Here is a 23,771-nt window from a genome sequence, read left to right on the forward strand (position 1 = left end):
CGGGGCCTAGCTGGCGTCTGAAGGAGAGAAGGCCTAGATTCTGTAAACTGTAAAGGACCAGAGGGATCCGACAGACCAAAGGAAATCGCTGGTTCCCTCCAGCATCAGAGACCGATGTCAGTAAAGCCTCTACAGACGTGCCATCTGCCCGGGATTGTGCGGCTTCTGGGGGGGTACCCGCTAAATCTGAAACAGTGGAACCCAATTCCTCTACCAGGCTGGCGTCGGCCACAAGCTGAGGATCGGGTGGAAGAGGCGCAGCGGTAGTGGTAGGCTGTATGGTCTTGGGCTTCTTTTTCGACGGTTCTGAAGGTACGTTGGATGAAGCCTCCAGCCTAATGTAATCTGCTTTAACCTTTGATTTTCTAGGTATAAGTTAAGTGCATGCAAACAGCTATGCAAGGTTTTGGGCACAAATGCCTGGCAAACACAGCCGGCCTTGTGGTCATGCGACCGACCCAAGCAGAAAAGGCATTGGTCATATGAGTCCTTATGAGGAATTTGCCAGCCGCACTTACACTTGCCTTTCCTGGATGACATGAACAGGCAATATAATAAGTAATAGGGCTGAAAGGTTCCCCAACAAGGTACATATCTGATTTCTCGAATGCAACAACAGCGAGAGCCGGAACACCTGGTGTACGACTGGAAGCTGAGACGTTCTGAGGGCTGGTGCGTGCAGACGTAACTTTTATGGGCCATGTTCCTACAGCCACATCAGATGTCCTACGCACCACATTGGGACTGAAAACTTTTGCATACTGGCTGGACGGACGCGAAGCAAGAAGTGAAAACCCACATGTAGAATATTGCAACATTGGAATACGACATACAATGGGAGGATATACGTATGTCTCCCAAATATGCAACACAATCTAGAAGATTTAGGATATTTGCTTGGAAATGTTTACATAGATATTTTTATACCCCATGCAGACTCCAGAGAATTTTTCCTCAGGTAGACAGCAAATGTTGGGAGGTGTGACGGAGAAGAAAGAGGTAATTGGGAACATATTTTCTGGGACTGCAGTGAGTTGGCAGGCTTTAAGGATTCCCTGTGGGATGCACTGTCAGACATGTGGGTGGGCAGACTTGTGTGATGAGGGAGATTATTTTTCTGAGCTATGATCCAGAACTGGAATTGCCTAGATATGGTAAGGCCTTGCTGTGTCTAATTATGGTGACTGCCAAACAAGCAATTACTAGAAAATGGAAATCAAAATCTAAACCAACTATATTAGAAGCAGTGAATATAGTTACAGAGATAAAACAACTGTAATCGAGATCTTTAGAAAAAGGTAGGAGCAGACTACATAGGAAAAATGGGAACTGTGGGAACAATACATACAGGGGAGGAATGAGGTTTACAAGAAGGCAGAACTTAAATGAGGTATGTAATATCTGACTGAAAATGATTGGTTAGAATATAAGTGACGCATAATGTTTGCAACTGGGAGTGTATCAGTGTGGTTTGTGATGTAAAATGCTTGCAAATAGGATTGTTTTGGTGTGGTTTGTATTAATTTACATAAACGTATGATTGTCTATGTTGTAAATGATGGTTTAATAAAGATGTTTCTTGTTTAAAAAAGGCAGGAATTTAATAATTTATGTAATGTTGCTTAGGTTATATGATATACAGCAATATATGAAGCATAATGTTTGTAAAAGTGAACTTGTTAATACAGTCTGATTTCTTTTATATAACTATAAATGTGCCTATGTCACAGCTGATAATTCAATAAAGGTGTTTGTTATTTCCTTTATAAAAAGAGGGTAGTAAATTACACTTTTTCATGAGGGCAGGAAGTTTATTCCTAAAGGAAGGGAGGCACTGGGTAATGAATTAATCTCACTTGCTACTGTTGCTAAAAATTATTAAGCTTGCCTGTGTTGGCCTTCCCCACAGTACATTCTAGACACTGTGTTTCAAAATGAAGGAGGCCTTTCTTGACAAAAATTATAAGGCAAGAGGTGCCCCTTTCAGGACAAAATGTGAGGCTGAGAATAAGATCTCTTTTAGCTTTCCAGGATAGCTCCGGTGGTCCAATCTCATCAGATCTACTGTTTATGAACCTCTGTACCCTTTCAGCAAAATGTTTTATTAAGAGCATAAAAGCAATGGCACTGTACTCAATGATTAGCTGAACCACTGATGTATACAACAGGACATGAACATCCCTAGAATGACTGAATGCTCCGTGAGTATAATGCAAGACATACAGAAGGCCTTTAAAAAAAAAGCATGGAGACTTGCTGATGAAAGTAAGGACTTCTTCACCAAAATCCTTTATGACCATACACATAAACATAAAAGATCAAAAAAAAAAAAATCTGCTTCTCATTGTGACTGCTGCACTTGTTGGAACTGACAGTCAGACTACTGGTTTTTACACTATCAGCGGGTAAATCCAAGACATATCTGTAGTGGGGGGACAATCATACCAAGTTTGTGATCATCACAAACTTGGTCATCCGGAGAGTGTTTGTATCTACTTGAGAATTCAAGGAAAAAGATGTCAAAAAGTCAAGGGTGGTATGCTCTCATGGCACCTTACATGACTTTTACTAGTTTAGTCATTTAGCCACCCATCTTCATTACTTGGGTTCTTCCAGAAAACTAACTAATTATCCTGTGGATAACACATATTAACTCTGAACTCTCGAGATTATTTATGATTCCTTTGCAAGGAATACTGTTGAATGCTTTGGCAAGGTCGAGGTAGGGGATGAAATCACTATCAGTCCCATATCTAGGACGGCTGTGAATTCCATAAAAATGGTACTCAGGTTTAGTATATATGATCTAACTTTAGAAATCTATACTGCTATATGTATGGGAACACATCCATCTAAACTAGTTCTGAGGGTATCCACTCTCCATCACCTTCCAAATGATATTGATAAGGCTGATGCATGTTTAGCTTTCTTGAACATCTAACCTATTGAAGCACCTCTGGAGTAGGAAAGAACAGGTGTGTAAGTAAACTTACCATAACAGCAGATGTTCAAATGATCACTACTGCAATAGCCTTATCTATATGGGTTATATCCTGCCAAAGATATTATAGCCTGTCAACTTGCAAAGCTTCAGAACACCTTCCATGAGACAAACTGTCAGGGACCTCAAGCTGAGCTGACTAAAAGACGAGTTTGGGTGCCAAGCCCTTCACAGCATTCTTGCCAACAAAGGGAGAGAGACTGAGCCCTGAAAAAACAATGCTAGGAATAACAAAAAATAAATAACCACATCCTGGAATAAATAACTCACCAAAAAATAAGGGGGTGGAAGGAGGGAGGGAGGGAGGAAGTGGCTATTGCAGCAGACTGATCATCATCTGTTAAGGTAAGTTTACTTATATTATCTTTACCAAACGGATCATTTCTATAGTACCCTTAGCTATATGGGTAATTACCCTAGCTTACTACTATATAGGATGTGGAAGGAGAAGTGTCCAGGAACCCCTGGAAAAAAAGAAGTTATGTACTCACCATAACGTGTCCTCAACCTGTGGGTACCAGATCCATATCGGATCCGAGCCGGCAAATTCACTAGCATCTGCTCCAAGCTCCACCCCTTACCCATAATACACCTCCACTACCTTCCAACCCCCAGATCGAGTTTGCTGACCCTTACACTGAGAACACGACCTGAAGAATACTTTATGACCTAAAACTGCAGCCAACAGGCTGTTCATATAAGGACAGGGGGAAGGAGGGAGGGACGGTTGAAGACAAATGAAGTATAACTACTCAGATGGAACGTTATGGTGAGTACATAACTTCCTTATCTGAAGTAGTTTACTTCATTTGGTCTTCAACCTGTGGGACAGAGTCCCCAGCTACTAAACTCCTGGGTGGCCCTCATGGAAGGATATTCCAAAGCACCGCGGAACTAAAGGATGCTCTTCTTCTAGAAGTCAAATCCAATTTGTAGTGAGAAATAAAGGTATGACATGAGGACCAAGTAGCTGCAGAACAAATACCATCCAATGCGACTCTAGACCAAAAGGCCTCAGAAGTAGCCATTGACCTAGTGGAATGAGCTTTCACCTGACCAGGAGACAAACCTTTATCCTTATAGATGCACAAGGAAATCCACCTACCAATAGTGACCTTGGAGATATGTTTACCCAAAAAGGGTTTAGAGAAATACACAAACAATTCATTAGATTTACGAAAGTTTTAGTCCTGTGTAAATAAAATCGTAACTGTTTATGAATATCCAATAAGTGGAATCTGTATTCCATTTTGTTAGCAAAATTTGGGAAGAAAACAGGTAAGTTAATGGTTTGATTAATGTTAACTTGTGATGCAACCTTGGGAAGAAAGGATGGATTGGTCTGAAGGGAAACCCTATCTTTATGGAAAATCATACATGACACTTTAATGGACAAAGCTTGCCGTTCTGAAACCCTTTTAGCAGAGGTCATAGCTAACAGGAATGCTGTTTTCCAAGACAAGAACCTAAGATCTGTGGTTGCAGCAGGTTCAAAAGGCAGAGCAACCAAAGCTTGAAGAACCACAGTAAGGTCCCATGAAGGAACAGGATCCTTGACCGGGGGGCGTAACAGGACAGTATCTTTAATAAAGGCTTTACACAGTCTGGAAAAGGCCTGGGAGGCAGAATTCTCACCCACGTGAAAATGAGAGACGGCAGCTAAATGAACTTTGATAGAAGAAGAGCTTGCTCCTTGTTGAAAAATATTGGCTAGGAAGTCGAGAATGGCAGAAATAGGAGTCGTGAAAGGATCTAAACTCCTTTGAGAAGCCCAAAAGGAAAAACGTTTCCATTTGCTGAGGTAAATCTTCCTGGTGGAAGAATTATGGGCTGCCACCAGAATAAACCTAACTGAAGAGGATAATCCAGGAGTCCCAGCAATCATGGAAACTGGAGCAGCCAAGCCGTGAGCTTCAAACTGTTCAGGTTTGGATGAGGAACCCCCAAAGGGTGTGAAATAAGATCCTGAATGGAATCCAAGATCCAAGGCGGAGCCAGAAGATGACATCAAAGGAAGGGAAACCATACCTGGCGAGACCAAAATGGGACAATGAGGATCACTTTGCTCCCCAGTCGACAAGCTTTCTGTAGAAACCTCGGAATAAGAGGTACTGGAGGGTAAGCATACAGAAGACCGGGAGGCCAAGCATGGACTTGAGCATCTCTTCGGGACTCCCCTGGAAGGGGGTTCAGAGCGAAACTCTCACTGCACTTTGGGTTGGAAGAAAATGCGAAGAGACCGCAGCAAGGCTGACCCCAGTCCAGAAAGATCTGCTCTGCTACTGAATGATTCAGAGACCACTCGTAAGGCATCAGAATAGTCCAACTTAACCTGTCCGCCAGAATGTTGGGCCATCCCAGAATGTGCGTTGCTATGAGAAAGTGACCGGTGGAGATCGCCCATTCCCACACTCTCATGGCCTCGCAACAAAAGGGGTAAGATCTGGTCCCTCCTGTTTGTTGATGTACCAGACCACTGACATGTTGTCTGATTGAATTGCAACGGTTCCGAGAGGAAGAAAGGCATGAAGGGCCTGCAACGCCAAAAGGACAGCCCTCATCTCCAGAATGTTTATATGCAAACTGGTCTCGACAGGGGACCACAGGCCTTGGACTGTCCTGCCCAAACAATGCCCCCCCACCCAAGTCGGGAGGCATCCGTGGTCACTGTGGCTTGGACAAAAGCTGGAACAAAAGGTCGTCCCTCCAAAATTTCTGGAGAATACATCCACCACAGAAGGGACGACCTGCAGACTCGACTGAGGTGTATTGGATACGATAATTGAAGATCAAACAGAGACCACTACCACTGTACTGCTAGTGTCCACTGCAGTACTCGTATGTGTAACCTGGCACACGGAAGAAGCGTTATGGTCGCTGCCATTGAACCTAAGGCCCTCAGCACTGATTCTGTCGAGGGAAGATGAGAATGGTAGATCAGGGAGACATGCATCCTCAGGGTTCGTAATCTCTCTGTGGTCAGGAAGATTTTTGCACTGCAGTATGTCTATCCTTGCTCCAATGTAGTCTATCACCTGGACAGGATTTAGAAGTGATTTGGATGCGTTGACTGTAATCCCAAATTGAAGAGCAAGCCTTAAGAAATAATCCCTGGTTTGAGACAGTAGACGCCTGGTGGGAGCAGTGAGGAGAAAATCGTCCAGGTACAGGTAGACCTGAATCCCCTGAAGCCTCAGGTGAGCCGCTACTACTGCCATCACTTTAGTGAACACCCTGGGGGCTGTGGTGAGACCAAAGGATAGGGCTCAAAATTGGTAATGATTGACTCCTAGTCGGAAGAGGAGGAACCACCTGGACCTTCTGTGCATCTTTATGTGATAGTAGGCATCCTGGAGGTCTAATGAACACATACAGTTGCTCTCTTGCAGGTATGGCATGATGGACTGTAATGTGACCATCCAGAATTTTTCTTTAGCAACTGACAGGTTTCAGGGTAGATAGGTCCAGAATGGGCTCTAAGTCCCCGTTTTCTTTGGCACCAAAAAGAACCTGGAGAAGATTCCCGATCTGGACTGATCTGATGGGATGGGTTCAATGGCTCGTTTCTCCAGCAGCTTGGAGATTTCCAGTGCTGCTGCCTCCCTTTGCGTGGGTGGTACACCCAGGAGAGGTTTGGGAAGAACCACAAAGGGGATAGAGTATTCTCTGAATATGATCTGAAAAACCCAGTGGTCTGATGTTACGGACTCCCATGCCATGAGATGCAACGACAATTAGCCCTCGACTGCCTCCAGAGTAGACCAGTCGGGGCAGTCCCTCAGGGTTGCTGTCCGGGCCTGTCCGAGAAAGGTTTGAGACCCAAAATTCCTCGGACCCCCTCTGCCTCTGGGCCAGCATCTATCCTGTCCCCCTCTGTCTCTGGGGAAAGAGCCCCGAGTGTCCCGGGAATACTGTGACTTCCGGAACTACGTCTTCTTTTGCTCTCTCTGATTCTGGGAAAAGGATCTTTGAGGGTTCGAGAAGCAAATTCCGACGGCAGACAGTGTCTTCCCATCCTTCTCACTCTGGACCAAAGTCTCTTTGACGGTCTTACCAAAAAGAGTAGAGCTGTCAGAGCCAGGCATTGCGCCTCATGGACACATTGGACCCAGCCGCCCTAGCCACTCCTTCGTTAGCATGTGAAAGGAGTCGCATGGACATAGTGGAGACTGCTTTTAAAGTGGCCATCCTCGTGGAGAACGTGTCTCTGTCCTGCAACATGGACTAAGGGAGACACTCAGCCAGTTCCCTGACCAGGTCGCGCTGGAGTTTCGTGACATGGGCCAGGTAGTTCAGTGCCCTGATGGAAAAGGTCGCTGACGCATAAACCCGCTTCCCTACGTGGTCCATCATCCGAGACTCTCGGTCAGGGGGATGAACCAAGAAACTCTCTTGGGCTAGTTCCTTTTTTGTGGCTGCTGCTACCACCATAGCGTCTACAGGGGAGCCCTTGTTCCACTCTGGTCTATCTGATGGTGGACTCATGATCTTGTCCGGACGTTTAGGGATTGGTTCCACAGTGTCTGGCTCCTTCCAGGCCTGCGAGGAGACCAGGTCCACCAGGGGATCTGCGGGAGGGGACACACAGGACGTAGATAGACCCGTGCCGAAAGCCTCCAGGAACACAGATTCGTCAGAAGAAGGTTTGGGGCGCACCAACCTCCCCGCTGGCGTAGGATTTCCATGACATCTTCAAAGCAAAGGAGACATCCTCAGAAGGTGACCTGGGGGAACCTTCCCCATCATCCAAATCCATGTCCTCAGTGAGGGACTCGGGGGAGTCCAAGTGCCTCTTCTTACACGTATGCTTACAAGGTACGTCTCAAGTGGGGCTCTCCTGGGGGAACTCGCAAGCCACTTGTTCCTCAGGGGGAACTGCCTGGGGCTCCTCGAGCACGGGCTGTCCCTCTGGTGAAATGATGGGATTCGTAGACAGAGCCGAGGGAGTCAGGGTGGAATACAAGGAAATAGTCAAGGGTCTCGATCCAGTGGAGAGAACCCTTTCTATCATGTCGAACGCCGAGGGAGAACGAGCCTTCTGGGGTACTATTAAGGAAACTGCTGTCCCCGGATAAGACATGAGAATCAGAGCTGGCCCGAAGTGGAAACAGCTCAGAGGGAGGGAACTTGGCCCAACAACATCGGTGCCGATGAAAAAAGTTCCTCTACCTTGGATCCGACACCCAAGCTCCGGCTCTGAGAGCCACTCGGATACGAACTGGTCGGATCCAACACGCCCCAGGCAGCTGCCGGCATTGAGGAGACAGGTACCATCGGCGCCAACCCCCTGACTAAGGCCATCCTCGGATCCGAGTACTCCGAACCCGGTGGACAGATCGGAGGAGAAATTGGTGTGAAAAAAGGAAGCGAGCTCCCCCCTCTACAGGGAGAGGAAGCTGGCAAGACCCCCATCTGGATCCGAGTACGAATGAACCTCCTCATCATTTTATCCATGTCAGCTTCCGATAAGCTACGTGTGGATCTTGACGAGGCCACAGACTCTGACACAGTGGGTTGCGGAACTGAGGCCATCGATGGAGGACGTGTCCCCTCCGGCTCCGGGGAAAATCTCGGAGATCGGAGCCGAGGGGAGTCACACATCCTAGCCTGACTTTTGGCGGGTGTAGAAGAAAGGTCCAGAGACCTCTTGTGTTTCTCTGCTTTGTGTTCGTCAGTTTTGTGCTCTCTCTCCTCCTCTCTGCCACTTCTGCGCTCCACTTCCACAGGCTTAGAAACGGGAGGTTGAGTCCCAGCCTGGGAGGGAGGAGAAGCAAGGGCAAGAGAGGAAGGAGAGGCGGCCACAGCAGCCATTGTGACCGAAGTAGTGGATGAGGCAGCCGCCTCAGAAATAGGTAGAAGGCCTTTCAGGGCAAACTTACCCTTCCTGTCCTTAATAGTGCGCTGGTTAAAACCCGTGCAGATAGCACAGTCATTATTCAAATGGGCAACGCTCAAGCACATCACACAAAGAGTGTGGCCATCTGCAGGAGACAATTTGTGGCCACACTCAGTCCACCTTTTGAAGACAAGCTTGGGGTCAGCCATGTCTTTACACAAGAAAAAAAAAATCACACTAGAGAAGGAAAAGGAGAAAAAAATACCTATTTCCCACTCAGACCCACTCATCACACACTCAAGGCCTACAGAATACTGTGGGGGGAGGGGAAGCAATGCACTCTAACAAACTACACTGAAACTACAGGAAAATTTCTAATACACAACGCAACAGTGAGGGGAGGAGAAGAGGGAACCTACACTAAACGCCTAACACTCAAAAATTAAAGAAAATCTGCTTAAAAAGCAAATAACCCACTCACTAACTCGGAGCTCAGAAGGTCACGATGCTTCAGGCAAGCCATGGAAAATGAGATCTGGGGTTGGAAGGTAGTGGAGGTGTATTATGGGTAAGGGGAGGAGCTCGGAGCAGATGCTAGTGAATTTACCAGCTCGGATGCGATACGGATGCAGTACCCACAGGTTGAAGACCAAATGAAGTAAACGACTTCAGACTGGTCCTTGCAAAACATGATCTAGAAATAGAGAAGGAATCATACTTACAGTGCTTTGCAAAAGTATGCACAAATGACCAAGTCGCAGCTTCTAGAATACGTCTAGAAACCAACCCTTCCAAAAAGCCAGAGATAAAGTTAAGGCCCTGGCAGAGTGGGTCTTGACCCAGTCTGGAAAATTTTTGTTGCGGTGAGTATAACAAAAGGTGGGTGTCCTCCTCTCATCCACATATATAATCTATGTCTAGACAACCATATGGACACAGTCTGTATTGAAACAGGCTGTCCCTTCTTCTTACCTCCACAAGAAAGGAACAACAGACCCTAAGATCTGAAAGATTTAGTTCTGTCAAGATAGTACCTGAGTTGTCAACGGACATCCAAAGTATGCAGTATCCATTCTCCCTCATTTTAAGACCAGTAAAGAAAATGGGGGGGTGGATAGCTTTGCTTAAAGTAAACTCGGATACCACTTTAGGCATAAAAGACAGATTATTTCTGTCTCTGTGGAAAATGAGACATGGCTGACTCACCATAAGAGCTTGCAACTCAGACACTCCTCTTGCAGAGGTCAGAGCAATCATAAGAAACAGTCTTCCATGTTAAGAACCTCAAGCTAGCCATTATTAGCTGGTTCAAATGGAGCAAGTGTTAGCTTCTCTAACACAAAATTAAGACCCCAAGAAGGGGCCACTGGTTTTCTTGGAGACCTCTTAAATAAAGCCCCTTCCAAAAACCTTTTGACATAAAAAAGTCTTGAAAGAGGAAGACCTGTAGACAGACATGCTGAAATGGCCAATAAATGAGCCCTGATGGAGGGGTAAGAAGGGTCATAGGAAATGAACTCACACAAACACTGGAAAACCACAGAACAACTAGCCCTGAATGGGTGGTGTTTATGCTGATGATGGCATCAATTAGAAAACCTTTTCCATTTGCTAATACATGATTTTCTATCAGCAGATTTTTTTGCCTCCATTAGTACCCGCTGCACATCCTCAGTAAACAGCTGCCTAGAGGAAATTAAGACCCTATCATTCAGGCAGTCAGTCAAAGTTGACAGGAGTCGGGGTGTATCAAACACACTTGATTTTGTGTGACTAGATCCATTCTGTGAAGAAGTTTGTGGTAACTGCCCCTGGCCACTTCCAAAAGAACGAAGAATCACTGCTGCCTGGGCCAGAAAAGAAGTCACCACAAAGACCTTTTGGGGATTCCTTCTGGATCTTCAGAAATACCCTGGATATAAGTGGAAAACATATAGGGAATTCCTGTTAAAGGAAAAGAAAAAGCATCTGTATTCCAGGCCTTACTGCATGGAGGAGTCTTGGAGTAGAATCTTAACAGGTGATTAGACAGAAGGCCAACAGGTCTCAAAGAGGAACTCCACACAGATGATCAACTTTTGGAAGACCCCTTGATCTAGATTGCATATGTGAGGGTTGGCCTTGTCCTGATAAGCTTGTCTGACACACAATATTGCTCTGACAGAAAGAAGGAAGCCTGTAGAGTGAGATGTGCTGTGAAGCTATATAGCAAGCTACTGTGGCTAGTCAGCAAAGAGGGTACAACCTGGATCCCCCTCTCCCCCCCCCCCCCCCGATTACAGCTGTAGCACATGACTCTGGTATTATCTGAAACAACTTGAAGAGGTCCTGGAGACAAAAGATGATTCAGAGAATTGAGTACCTTGACCAGGCCAAACATCTGTTTTATATTTATGTGCCTGCATATGTCCTAGGTATCCCACACGGGTATATATTAAATCAGCCAAATACCTTTTCAGCGAGTGTCTCTTTGCCGAACACTCACTGTCGAAACCTTGCTCCGCTGAATGGCCATTTTAGCGAATTTTTTCCAAGGGGAGAAAACGCTTGGCTAGCATAAAACTTCACAAAATTTAAAACCCTCCAAAGTGGGGGCTTTGGCCCCCCTACACTTCCTAATGTGGGGGCTGTGCCCCCACACCCCCATAACTAAATATACCAACTCCGAGATTGCACTACAGTGAGGAAAAGGGTAAATTCCCAATGATGGCCAAGCATTTTTTCCAGTTGGAAAAAATTTGCTGAAATGGATTATCAACGGAGCAAGGTTTCAACAATGAGCACTTGGCAAACAGCCACTTGCTGAAAAAGTTTTTTGCTGATCTAATATAGACTCATCCCACACACCTTGCACTATTATCTCTTCTGAAACTGCTTCCTAATCAAAGTCAGAGACATCTGATAGGTTAGCCTACTTAGAGGAAGAAAATCACCTCATGATACCCTATCTACAAACACCATTCAATGTGGTACATCAAAACTTTCTCCAGAAGATTCACTTAAAGAATTTAGCAATCTCCCATCAATAAACTCCACACCTCCCATAGATCATGCATTGCCACCCTGCCATCATTCATCCCCCTTTTCCATTTCAAATACATATGTCCCAAAGTAGTCTCTATTCTCCTTGAAAATATTTCCACTGACACCCCTCCTGGATCTGACACATAAAACTGTCCTAATTAGACCCCTCCCAAAACAAACCAGACCAAAAGATACCTCTCACTTCTGTCCAGTAACCATTCTCCCAATTCAGGGCAAACTTCTTGAAAGACAGTCTATACTCAACTCTCGCTCTATATCCAGCAGTACCACCTGCTCTCCTCCAAACATGGATTCTGTCCTAGACGAAGAACTACGGCAGCAATTTAGTCATTAAATGACATCCTGCTAAACTCAGACAGTGGCCTCTTTCCAGGTGCCCTATTTATAGACATGACCAAGGCATTTGACCTCATGGACCACTATGTTCTCAGAAACAAACTACTTGAAACTGGTTTTAGTCCAGATGCTGCTCCCTGGTTTAAAAACTTCCTCCCTGACAGACACTCCAGAGTTAAAATGGGATCCTCAATCAGAATCTGTAGCTTTTACCAAAGGTGTATTACAAGGATCCATTCTTGCCTCTCCTTCTCCATATGCAATAGCAAACTTCACTGCCACATCCCCCATCTCCCACTTATGCTCTAAGTTGATGACATGGTCATTTACCGATCACGTCAAGCTCAAACCTATATTCAGTGCCAACTCCAGTCAGACTTACATGTGCTCCACCAATAGTTCATAAACCACAAACTTCTTCTCAACCCCACAAAGCCCAAAACTACGCTTTTATGAGCTCCACAGAAAATTCACCAAGCACCTGGCTCTAACTATCTCTGATTTACACAACCATGCCATAGAGCCAACCTCCATCTTCAAATACCTTGGACTGTGGTTTGATCAGTCACTAAATTTTCATTTCCATACAGACTAAGTGAGCGCCAGAATAAATTCCCTTCTTTTCTGTGCCAAAAAGCTCTCCCCTTTTCTGTGCCAAAAAGCTCTCCCCTTTTCTGTCACAAACAGCCAGAGCAGCCACTGGCAAAAGAGTTGTCCTTTTTCAACTTGAATATGGGCTCCCAATTTTTGCTTCTGCCTCCAAAAAAAACACTGTCACTCTCCAGACTGTCTCTAACAGCATCAACTGATTCATTACAAACTCACCTTTCTGTGAGCATCACTTTGTCACCCTAGAAAAAGCCAAATGGCTACCACAAAACAAGGCTCTAATATTCTACAAACGGGTTCTTATTAGATGACCGAAGATGCATTCTTTCGAATGCGTCTTGGTTTAACTTGAAGAGACGAAAAGGTAAAATGATGAAGCGGCATATAAGCAAATTATTTCCCTGGGAAAGAAATCGCTTGGCCGCATCCATTACTTTGCCATTTTTGTCACTGTAGTGCGATCTCGGAGTTGGTATATTTAAGTAGGAGGTGTGTGGGGGGTGAAGCACCCCACTTTATGTTATGTTTTAAGTGGGGGGTTTTTTTTTTTTTAGTTTTTTTTTGGGGAACAGCGATTTTTTTTTCCCTTGGGAAAAAAAATCGCTGTTCTAAGCGTTCGAGTTTGTAAGGTTTTGCTTACATGGGGTCGATAAATCATTGTTCGCTTTTCTAAGTGTTCGATGATTTAATATAGACCCCTTCAAACTACCCCAACTGCACACATTTCCTCCCCTTACAGCTAGACTTCACAAAACAACTTCCTCATACAACATGAGATATTACTCATGAGCTACTCCAACTCTCACTACCCCCAGAATTAAACTCCAAAAGAGAGTATGCTTAATGTTTCCTCTTTGTTACTAGAATTTGACAAACTTTACTCTAGATGGAGACTGCTCATATTAAACAAAATTTTACTACATTGCAGTTTCTATACTAGAACAACAAAATTGCCAATATCCTTATTGTCAGTTTAAATACCTTATTTTGTAAAGAAGAAGGTAAAGTCATAATAAATCAATGACAAATATTTCTGTCATTTTACTTTTGGCACATTGGTCTTCCCAGGATTTAGCCTCAGTTTTAGTATGCATTTTAAATGTCATAACTGAGAATATATATATATATATATATATATATATATATATATATATATATATATATATAGTTAGATAGCTATGTGGGCATACATGTAAAGTTGTAGTGCATGAGCAATGTGTAGGTAGTCATAGGTTTCCATATATATATATATATATATATATATATATAGATATAGATATAGATATATAGAGATATAGCAATATAGATATATGCGTGGCACCCTTTCACAATGAGATGTGATATTACAAAGCATCAGACTTTAATTTCAGCATTTGAAGAGTGACTTATGAAACTCTCTTGTTAAACTTCTAAAGCATCTTTGCAGGAAATAAGCTTATCTGCAGTTGCCTAGGACCTGGGATAGCTAGGGAGGAAGGCAACAGGTCCATTTTAACTTAAAAAAAAAACTGTGGTCCATTTTCATTTAAAAGTCAGTTTTTCAAGCCACGAGACCCAAAATCGTGTGGTATTCCCACACAGGGAACGCAGTCTGAGTAGCAAACCTTGGATACAGGTCTAGATAAAGATTTTTTTTTTTTTTTTTGGTGAAAAAAAGTTATTTGGACTGAGGTGTCCACCTGACAACCTGGGAAGTCATAAAGTACTTTAGAATATTACCCCAGAATTCCAGCTTGTGAAAGAGATTTCTCACCGAAGTGAGAGATTCCTGACACTTTGAAAATGACTCTGCAAAGATAAGCAAGTCATCTAAATATGGAAAAAAGAAAATGTATACCCTGTAGTCTGCTTTATGTGACCACTTTGTGAACACTCTAGGTGTAGTGGATAGTCCAAAGAGTGAGGTAGAGAAGTGATAAAGTGATTCAGGCACACACTTTAAGAAACTACTGAAGTCTGGACAAAAAAGAATGTGATAAGCATCTTTTAAATGTAGTGTTACCAGGAAACTTGAATGAGGAAGAAGAGGTAACAGACTGAGAAGTGATATAATTTCAAAGTTAGGCACCATCACAAATAGGTCTATGAAGAAAGAACCAGAACTGGTCTCTAGGCATCTTATTTCTTTGGCACTAAAACATCCTTGAACAAAAACCTCTCCCAACTTGGGGGTGAGGAATTGGCTCCATCACTCCCTGTAACAGTATGTAATGAAGAACAGGTGAAAACAGAGGCCAGTCTGGAGGATGAGGAATAATCCCCTATCAAGGAGGAACATCCTCTCACTGGCATCTAAAACCTCAATGAATACTTTTCAGAACCCATCTGTCTGAAGCTGCTGCCAAAGAGAAAAGTGGAGATTCAGATTTTGTGGAAGGGAAAACAGACTGCCAGGGTGGGAGGAAGGAACAAATTCCCTTAAATACACTGATTATCTGGACTGTCCTTCGGTTTCGAGGTTCTTGAATTCTTTTGGAACTCCACTGCCATTATCCCAAAATGGGATAAGCAGTTAAAGAGCATCCCTTTGAAAACTTGAAAAAGGAGAGCAGAAAATCTGAAGAGATTCCCTAATTTAACTTAACCCTTCCATCTGATCACCTCTTCAGCAAAGGAACCAAAAACAGAATCTCTATCCTAAAAACAAAATAAAATCTCATTATTGACATCATCTTGGAAGGTTCTGAGAATGCAGTCGAGCAGACCTCCCCAAAACAGCACTAGAGGCCATATCCCTGGAAGAATAATCAACAGAGTCATAAATACAAAGTAAATACACAGTGGTGACTAGTACAACTGAAGATTCCAAATCATTCAAACCAGCTTTTTCCTCACAAAAAGAAACTGCAGATAAAACATCATAATACTTTCACAACTGGTCAGGACAAAGATTAACCCGTGAGCCTGACAATTCAAAATTCTGAAAATCAAAATTGCAGAAGCTTATACTATTTTCCCATACCCATAATAATGTTCCCACCCTTGTCAGAGGGAGTAGAATAAAACTGAACTAAATGTTTAGCAGCAGTAGGATTAACTAAAGATATAGCTGCAGGGTCAGGTTTGTGAAGAGTGTATAAAAACTTAAAAAGACTGAAGAACTTTATACATTCTATTTGCATTTTTAGGGGCAGCAGGCTGGCTAACAGGAATATTACATGCACAGACACACACATCCTCCAAAGCTGACAGAACTTGTGGAATTGGTGAAGGTTCAGGAAATTACTTCTGTAACAGCTTATAACATTTACAGAGGTAGTGAGAAATCTCAAAGTACTCCTACTGAAAACACTGACACATTCTTGTAAAAGTTTCAAACAGAGAAGAACTCTAAATGTAGAATCAGAAAACTCTCCTCTGAATCTGAATTAGTACATTGAGGAGAATACCTGCATTAGTCCCTTAATCTTCCAGTCCAGATTCAGAATCTTTCAGGAAAAGAAGGTATCTTTCTTTGTTTAACCAGAAAGCAATAATCAAAATCCTGAATAAAACCCTGCGACAGACCCAGAAAACTACTCTTGTCTAAGGAAATTTCAGGAAAAGAAGGTACACGTTTAGTTTTCTCTTTCTTTTTGAAATAAAAAAAATGGGGCCAATAGTTTATAAATGACAGCAGCAGATTTCCCAGGAATGGGTACAACATTCTGACAAAAGAAGGAAACCTTCCCTGTTCTCTCTCCCAAGACCATGGCAGAGTGCCTTTCCCTTGCCTGCTGAGGGAAATTCAACAGCCGCAGAGGACATGGCCAACTCTCCATGCTACACCAGACGGATACACGGGAAAAGATGAGCGGCCTGAGGTACAACAAATGGCCACAGCAGAGACATCCACCTGTGGCTGAGGCAAATTACTAGCCTGTTGTGGTGGCAAATGCTGTTTGCTTAACTTTTTCTTTTTATGGCTTGAGAAGCACTGCCTGTGGGGCTGACAGTTTGTTCCATGGTCAAACCAAAAATGGTGCCTCTTTCCCAGGGAAAACAAGCAGCAGACGCCGGTAAAAATATAACGTTTTTAAAAGTCACTTTTTTTACACAAAAAACACAGAAAAAGTACTTAAAAATACTCTGTCAACCCAAAAAGTAAAACAAACACAGCTTCTCCACAGAAAAATGTGTTTTTAAATACTTTAAACAACTTTTAAACTGACGGTGGAAAAAAGAATCCTAGCTTTAAAATAATTTTCCTGAAGATTAAAGTATTAGTAATAAACAAAAACAATTGAATAGAAGTTTCTTCCCCAAAGGGAACTTACCTGCCAGCAAAGGAACAGCACAAGCTGACCATTGATTCTAAAAAGCCTCAGAGGAGCATACTCTTCGCTGACAGTAAAGTTTTGAAGGGCTTAGGGCCCAAACTTGTCTTTTAGTCAACTCGGTTCAAACTACTTGACAGTTTTGGCATGTGGAAGGTGCTCTGATGCTTTGGAAGCTGTTTGGTTGATATAACCTTGGTAAAATATAACCTATATAGCTACAGCTACAACAGCAGTAATCAATAAGATCAACATCAAATATGGCCTACTGCCAGGTTTTAAGGTTAAAGTCAGAGCTTACATTTTTGTTCATTAAGATGTGCATTGGGCTGTGAGATTTTTCTTTAGTACTGGCAAGAAAGCAGTCTCGTGACAGCTCCACTGGTGCAGAGGGATAACTTTCTGGTGATGACCTAGGCAACCAGTGTTTGATCAGCAATATGGTCACCTGCTAGGAAAGGTGAGTATGGGCAAACCTATCTCTGGGGTGGGGTTCAGATGGTGGAACAGGACTGTTCCATGCCATAATCTCTCAAAGGAAGGGTCATGATACTTGGAGGCCGTCCTAAGGCATGCATTTAGCTCGCACAGCCATGAGCACAGAAGCCTTCCTGAGCAAGTACACAGAAGTATGCACATGCTTTAGGAGAAGTACTGAGCCTGGTGTTGACACAAATCAAGGGCACTTCACCCAAGTGGAGGGGGCTAGGGTTGAAAAGAAAAAATAAGCTATCCTGGCAAGATGCTGGTGAAATACCACAAGCAATCCTATGGCTACTAAGGAAGTCCTGATGGTCCTCATGGAAAGGGACAAAAAGAATAAAAACAAAAAAAAAAAAAAGAAAGAAAGCACCCAAAGGCATTATGCATGCTATATATATGCTAGGCTTGTTGCTTGAGAAGAAGCTAAAGATTTGGATTTCAGCAGCACTGTGTGAGCAAATTCACTGCTACAGTGTAATTCACAACATTTGGGTTTTAGTTTTAAGTGGGTGTCCTCTCATCTAGCTAGACTTCCAGAACCCTAAGCATCCTCAGAATAGTAAAGGCCTCCCACATATGCTAAGAATTTCAACACGACAATGGGTAGAATAGGGACAGCAGCCAGTGCCACCTTTATTTACTGATTCATTTATCTATCTATTTATTTATTTATTTAGAGTGTGTGTGTGTGTGTGTGTGTGTGTGTGTGTGTGTGTGTGTGTGTGTGTGTGTGTGTGTATTTTTGAATATTATTGTCATCAACAATCTGCCTGTCAGTCTGGATCAGAATAATAGCCCTAAAACAATATTTGACGGCCCCACTAGAATGCTGTATTACACATTTCACTTCATAGAGCTTCCTATAAACAATACTCTGAAATTTAAAGAGAAAACACAAGTCCCACAAGGGGTTGCAATCCATTCAATGTGGTAAAAAATTATTTTGATTACAAAAAGGTAAACAGGAAGGATATCAGTTATTCTACACACCTGTAACCAGTCTAAAGTGGAACAAATATTTCTTCAAAAGTAAACTTTTTATCTTGAAAATAAAATAATTAAAATGAAGTGTCGATGAGAACAACAAAATCGAAGTGTCCTCAATAACATTTTAAATCTTAAATTGATGAGAAGTATTTAAATCATACTAGGTTTTAAGAAGTAGGTACCTTTTTATGTAAAAGTTTTTCAATGTATGGTTTAAAATAGTGCTCTTTTATTCCTTTTGCTTCAAGTACTAATCCATCATGTAGCTCACAAAGTTCATCAATGATGCAAGGAGGCTCTTCAGAGGGTCTGTATTCCACAGTGTGGAAACCCAAAGGTAAACCTATTATTGGAAATCCAAAAGGAAAAAAATATCAGAACCACAACTTATTTCCGTGCACTGGTCAGAAGGGTATAAAAATAAAAAGAATAGTTGTGTAAAATCTTACCATAACCATAGATGTCCCTATGGGATTTCCTGCCCTCAGGCGACTCATACGTCGGCTTCTATACAAAAGCTTCAGCTTGGCTGCTGTAGTGTGCATGGGATGTCACACATAGGGCCATAAACCAAGGGGCCTTAAATGTGACATCTGCACACACAATCCTCAGAACTTCAAGGCCAGCAGGCAGAGAATAAGGATCAGCAGGATGTGTGCCAGTTCTTTATAGGTGTGTAACTTGGAGACCTACTGATATGCAGGCAGTACAGGAAGGTATAAGACTAGGGGGGAGTGGTGGGCGGGAAGGAAAACTGCAACATGGAAGAGAAAGACATCTAAGGTTATGGTAAGATTTTACACAACTATTCTATATCCTTCTATTCCTATGTTGCAGTATTCTAGGTGTGGGAGAGTATCACATCTTAAGAGGAGGAGAGGGCAGTGGTAGATGCAGAGGGTTCTACAAGATCCTGCAGGATTGCTCTGGCGAATCCTGTTCTAGCTCTGGAAACTTGATCCAATTTGTAATTCTTGGTGAAGGTGTGGATAGTGGCCCAGGTGGCTACTTGCAAAATGGATGCTGTGTCTAGGCCTTTCATAAAGACCCTTCAGGTGGCCACAGCTCTAGTGGAATGGGCCTTGATTCCCATTGGGGGTTCTTTTCTGTGGTGAGAGAAGCAGAAGCAAATAACTTTCGTGATCCAGCATGCAATGGTTTGCTTTAAGACTTCCTTGCCCGGGGCTCTGGGGTGGAAGGAGACAAACAGCTGGTTAGTCTTTCTGATGCCCTTGATTTTGTCCAGGTGGAATCTTCATTGTCTGTGCAGATCCATAGAGTGCAGTATGCTCTCCACTTCGTAAATGGTATGGAAAAGAAGGTGGGCAAATGAATGGTTAAAGAGAGAGATCATTGACCACTTTAAGCATAAAGGAGGGGTTGGTTCGCAAGGACACCCCGTCTCTGTGAAAGACGGTATAGGGGGGACAGGCCATTTGCGCTGGTAGTTCTGACACTCTTCTGGTTAAAGTGATAGCCATCAGAAGGACAGTCTTCCATGTACACATATGTAAGGAGGAAGGGCCGGCAGGTACAAAGGGATGTTGGGTTAATTTCTCTAAGATATAGTTAAGGTCCAAAGGTGGAGGGATATGTTTCCTAGGTGGTCTCATGCGCAAGACCCCTTTAAAAAAGAGCTTTACGTCAAGCCTGGCCAGCAAGGGGGGTCCCAGGGGGAAGCAGGCTGCTATGGCCGAGAGATGAACTTTTTACAGAATAATAAGAAAGGTCATTTTTTTTTATCAATTGACACAAGTAGTTTAGAAACATGGGAACCTCGGCAGAGCTGGGGTTCCTTCCCTTTTTGCAAAACTTTCCCATTTAGTCAGGTAAGATTTTCTAGTGGTAGGATTCCTTGCCTCCCTTAGGATTGAAAGCACGTCCTCGGAGTAGTGGTGTCTGAAAGGAATCAAAAGTTTATCACCCACAGAGTCAGAGACAACATCTGTACCTGTGGGTGTAGGAGAGTTCCTTTGTCTTGTGACAGTAGGTCCACCTTGTAGGGTAACTTGAAGTGATTGCCCTTGGCTAGTTTGTGAAGTAGGGGGATCCAGTGCTGCCTTGGCCAGTAGGAAGTCACTAACAAGATTTTTGGTTTGTCCTTCTGGATTTTCAGGAGGACTTCCTGAATCAATGGGAATGGGGGGAAGGCATAAAGGAACTTCCACTCCCAAGAGAAGCTGAAAGTGTTCACTCTCTGTGCTAGAGGAGAGTGGGTTTCTGAGCAGAAGCTCTACAGTTGCCTGGTCTGGAGGAGGCAAAGAGGTCTATTTGGGGAGCACCCCACCAGTGGATTATGTCTAAGAAGACCTCCCTGTTCAGCACCCATTTGTGTTGAGGTGAGGAGGCCCTGCTCAAGAGGTCTGCTTGGTGGTTGTCCTCTGAGGGGATGTAGACCACCTGCAGGACTAAGTTGAGCCGAGAGGCTAAGTCCCATATCAGCAGGGATAGACTACACAGCTGATAGGCTTTTGTTCCTCCCTGCTTGTTGAGGTACCACATTACCGTGGTGTTGTTGGTGACAATCTGGAGCACCCCTGGAACCAGAAAGGGGGTGAGGGTCTGTAGAGCTAAGAAAGCTGCTGTCATTTCCCTGATATTGATGTGTTTGGCCTGAAGAGAGGGATGCCACTTTGCCTGAATCTTGTAATAGGCCAGAGTTGCTCTCCAACCTGAATCTGAGGCATCTGTATGCATAAAGCACAGTTGTGTACACTTACCATAAATGTACATGTTCGAGTGTATTCACTGTTGCAGTCATTACATTTCGGTTATCTGCCTGCAGGTAGCCCTCAGCCATCCTGAATATCAAAGTCTTGGATCCCTGCATCGGATGCTGTCTCTTCTTCCATGACATCAGGTCATCAGGGGTATAAAACATGCAGCCGACGTCATTACATCAGTTTTTCTTGCCCCAGATGTCAGGTGCCCCCATAATGGGAAGCAATTATATGTTAGGTTACACCTCCAACAAAAAGCAAATACACCAGAAAGCTGAAATACACTAAACAAGAAAAAAAGTATAGCCAAGAGAAGTCAGGGGGCTGGAGGGAGGGTAACCAGGACTGCAACAGTGAATACACTCAAACATCTACATTTATGGTAAGTGTACACAACTGTACCATGTTTTTCGTGTTTCACTGTTGCAGTCATTACATTTGGGTTGATTCCCAAAACTAAGGTAGGGAAGAGGAAGTTAGAGAGCATTAGGACCAGCTATTAAGCCCTGCAAGACTGCAGTGGCAAAACAAGCCCTGGATTTAGAAAAAATAGGCATGTGGTAAAGCTTGGTGAAGGTATGTACAGAGCTCCAGGTAGCAGCTTCTAGGATGTCCCTGGTAGGGACACCTCTGAGAAAGGCTGTACAGGTAGATGCAGCCCTGGTGGAATGTGATGTATCCCCTGTGGAGTAGGTTTTCCGTGGTGCTTATAGCAGAAATTAATGCAATGGGCTATCCACTTAGAAATGGTTTGCTTTGAAATGGCCTTCCCCTCTGCCCCTGCAGCAAAGCCAACTAACAGCTGTTCAGACTTTCTGAGAGGCTTAGTCCTGTCCAAATAAAATCTAAGTTGTCTGTGCACGTCCAAAGAGTGCAGTATTTGTTGTCCTTTGTTCTGTGGATTAGGGAAAAAATAGGCAAATGAAAGGGCCACACTAGACACCACCTTGGGCATAAAGGAAGGACTGGTTCTGAGGGACACCCTGTCTGCATGGAAGATGAAGAACGACTCCCATGCCATGAGGGCCTGTAATTCAGATACTCTTCTTGCTGAAGTGATGGTTAAAAGGAAGGATGTTTTCCAAGAAAGGAATTTCAACTCTGCAGTTGCAACTGGCTCAAAAGGAGGTAGAGTGAGCTTTTCCAATACAAAATTAAGGTCCCAGGCTGGAGTAGGGGCTCTCCTGGGTGGTCTTAAATTTTTGGCCACTCTGAGGAATTGCTTAAGCAGGGGGAGAGAGAAGAGGGGTGGTTCAGTATTATAATGTGCTGAAATGGCAGAGGCATGAATTTTAATTGACGAGAAGGAAAGGCCCTTGTGGAGCATTTCTGTTAAGTACTGAAGAATATGCGGTAAGCTGGGCACCGTTGTGCCCATCCCCTGAGTCTGGCTCCAGGAACAGTATTTTTTCCACTTTTCAGCATACGATTTTCTAGTACTAGGCCTTCTCGCCTCCAGAATGATGTCTAGCATCTGCTTACTGAGGGATGTTATTGGAGAGCTCAAGGAATTAGCCAGGCTGCAAGATTGAGAGTTTGAAGCTGAGGGTGCAGAATCTGGCCCTCCTGCTGGGACAGCAGGGAAGGGGTCTGAGGCAGGTGACATGGTTTCAGCAGTGACATACTGCGAAAGAGGGGGTACACCAGTGCTGACGTGGCCAGTCTGGTGCAATCAGTATTGTCCTTGGTGTGTCCTGTTTGATCTTTAGCAGAACTTTCGAGAGGACAGGCAGAGGGGGAAAGGCATAAACTGAGAGACATTCTCAGGTGAAGGACAGGGCATCCACTTACCAAGCATGACTGTAGGGAGTCCTTGTGAAGAACGTGTCCAGTTGGTAGTGCTGAGGGGAGACAAACAGTTCTATCTCTGGATTCCTCCATTTACTTCTCAAAAGGTTGAATATCTGTGGTTCCAGTTTCCAATTGTGTGGGTGCATGAGATTTCTGCTTAGGTCGTCTGACAGTGAATTTAGCTTGCCTGGCAGGAATTGAGCTTGTAGGTGCACTTGGTAGCTGAAGGCTGTGTTTCAAAGAGCCATGGCTAGTCTGCAGAGGGAGTACGAGTGGGTTCCCCCCTGCTTGTTTATGTACCGCAAATCAGTGGTGTTGTCTGTCTTTACCAATAATTGTCCTGGAAGAATGTGGTCCTTGAAGGCTGTTAGAGAATTCTGTACAGCCAACATTTCTTTTTGATTGATATGCAGGTGCATCTGACTCGGGTTCCATTTGCCCTGAATGCACTGCCCTGCCAAGTGAGCCTCCCATGCATAGTCCGATGCGTCTGTTGTTAGGGTTTGGGCAGCAGGGGATAGAGTGAATGGCAGTCCCTTGTTGTGGTGGCAAGCCTCTGTCCACCAAAGGAACTCTGTCTTTATACAAGGAATGAAAGGAATCATTGACTCCAGGTCCTGAGAATGTTGACACCATAGGCTTTTTAGATACCATTGTAGTTTCCTCATATGCAGTCTTGCATATGGAATTAGTAAGATGCAAGAGGC

The 23,771-nt window shown here is 43.8% G+C and overlaps 1 protein-coding gene across 1 annotated transcript in view; it reads right to left on the reverse strand.

The window, feature by feature from the left end:
- RBL1 (RB transcriptional corepressor like 1) overlaps positions 1-23,771 on the reverse strand; it is a 2,331,004-nt gene that overhangs the window by 1,857,595 nt on the left and 449,638 nt on the right. The window contains exon 6 of the mRNA XM_044089002.1: positions 18,736-18,896. Within this exon, the coding sequence (XP_043944937.1) occupies positions 18,736-18,896 (161 nt within the window). The remainder of the gene's footprint in view (positions 1-18,735; positions 18,897-23,771) is intronic.

This window comes from Protopterus annectens, chromosome 12.part0 (genome assembly GCF_019279795.1).
Source record: "Protopterus annectens isolate FY-2018-M chromosome 12.part0, PAN1.0, whole genome shotgun sequence".
In the NCBI taxonomy this organism is placed as follows: Eukaryota; Metazoa; Chordata; order Ceratodontiformes; family Protopteridae; genus Protopterus; species Protopterus annectens.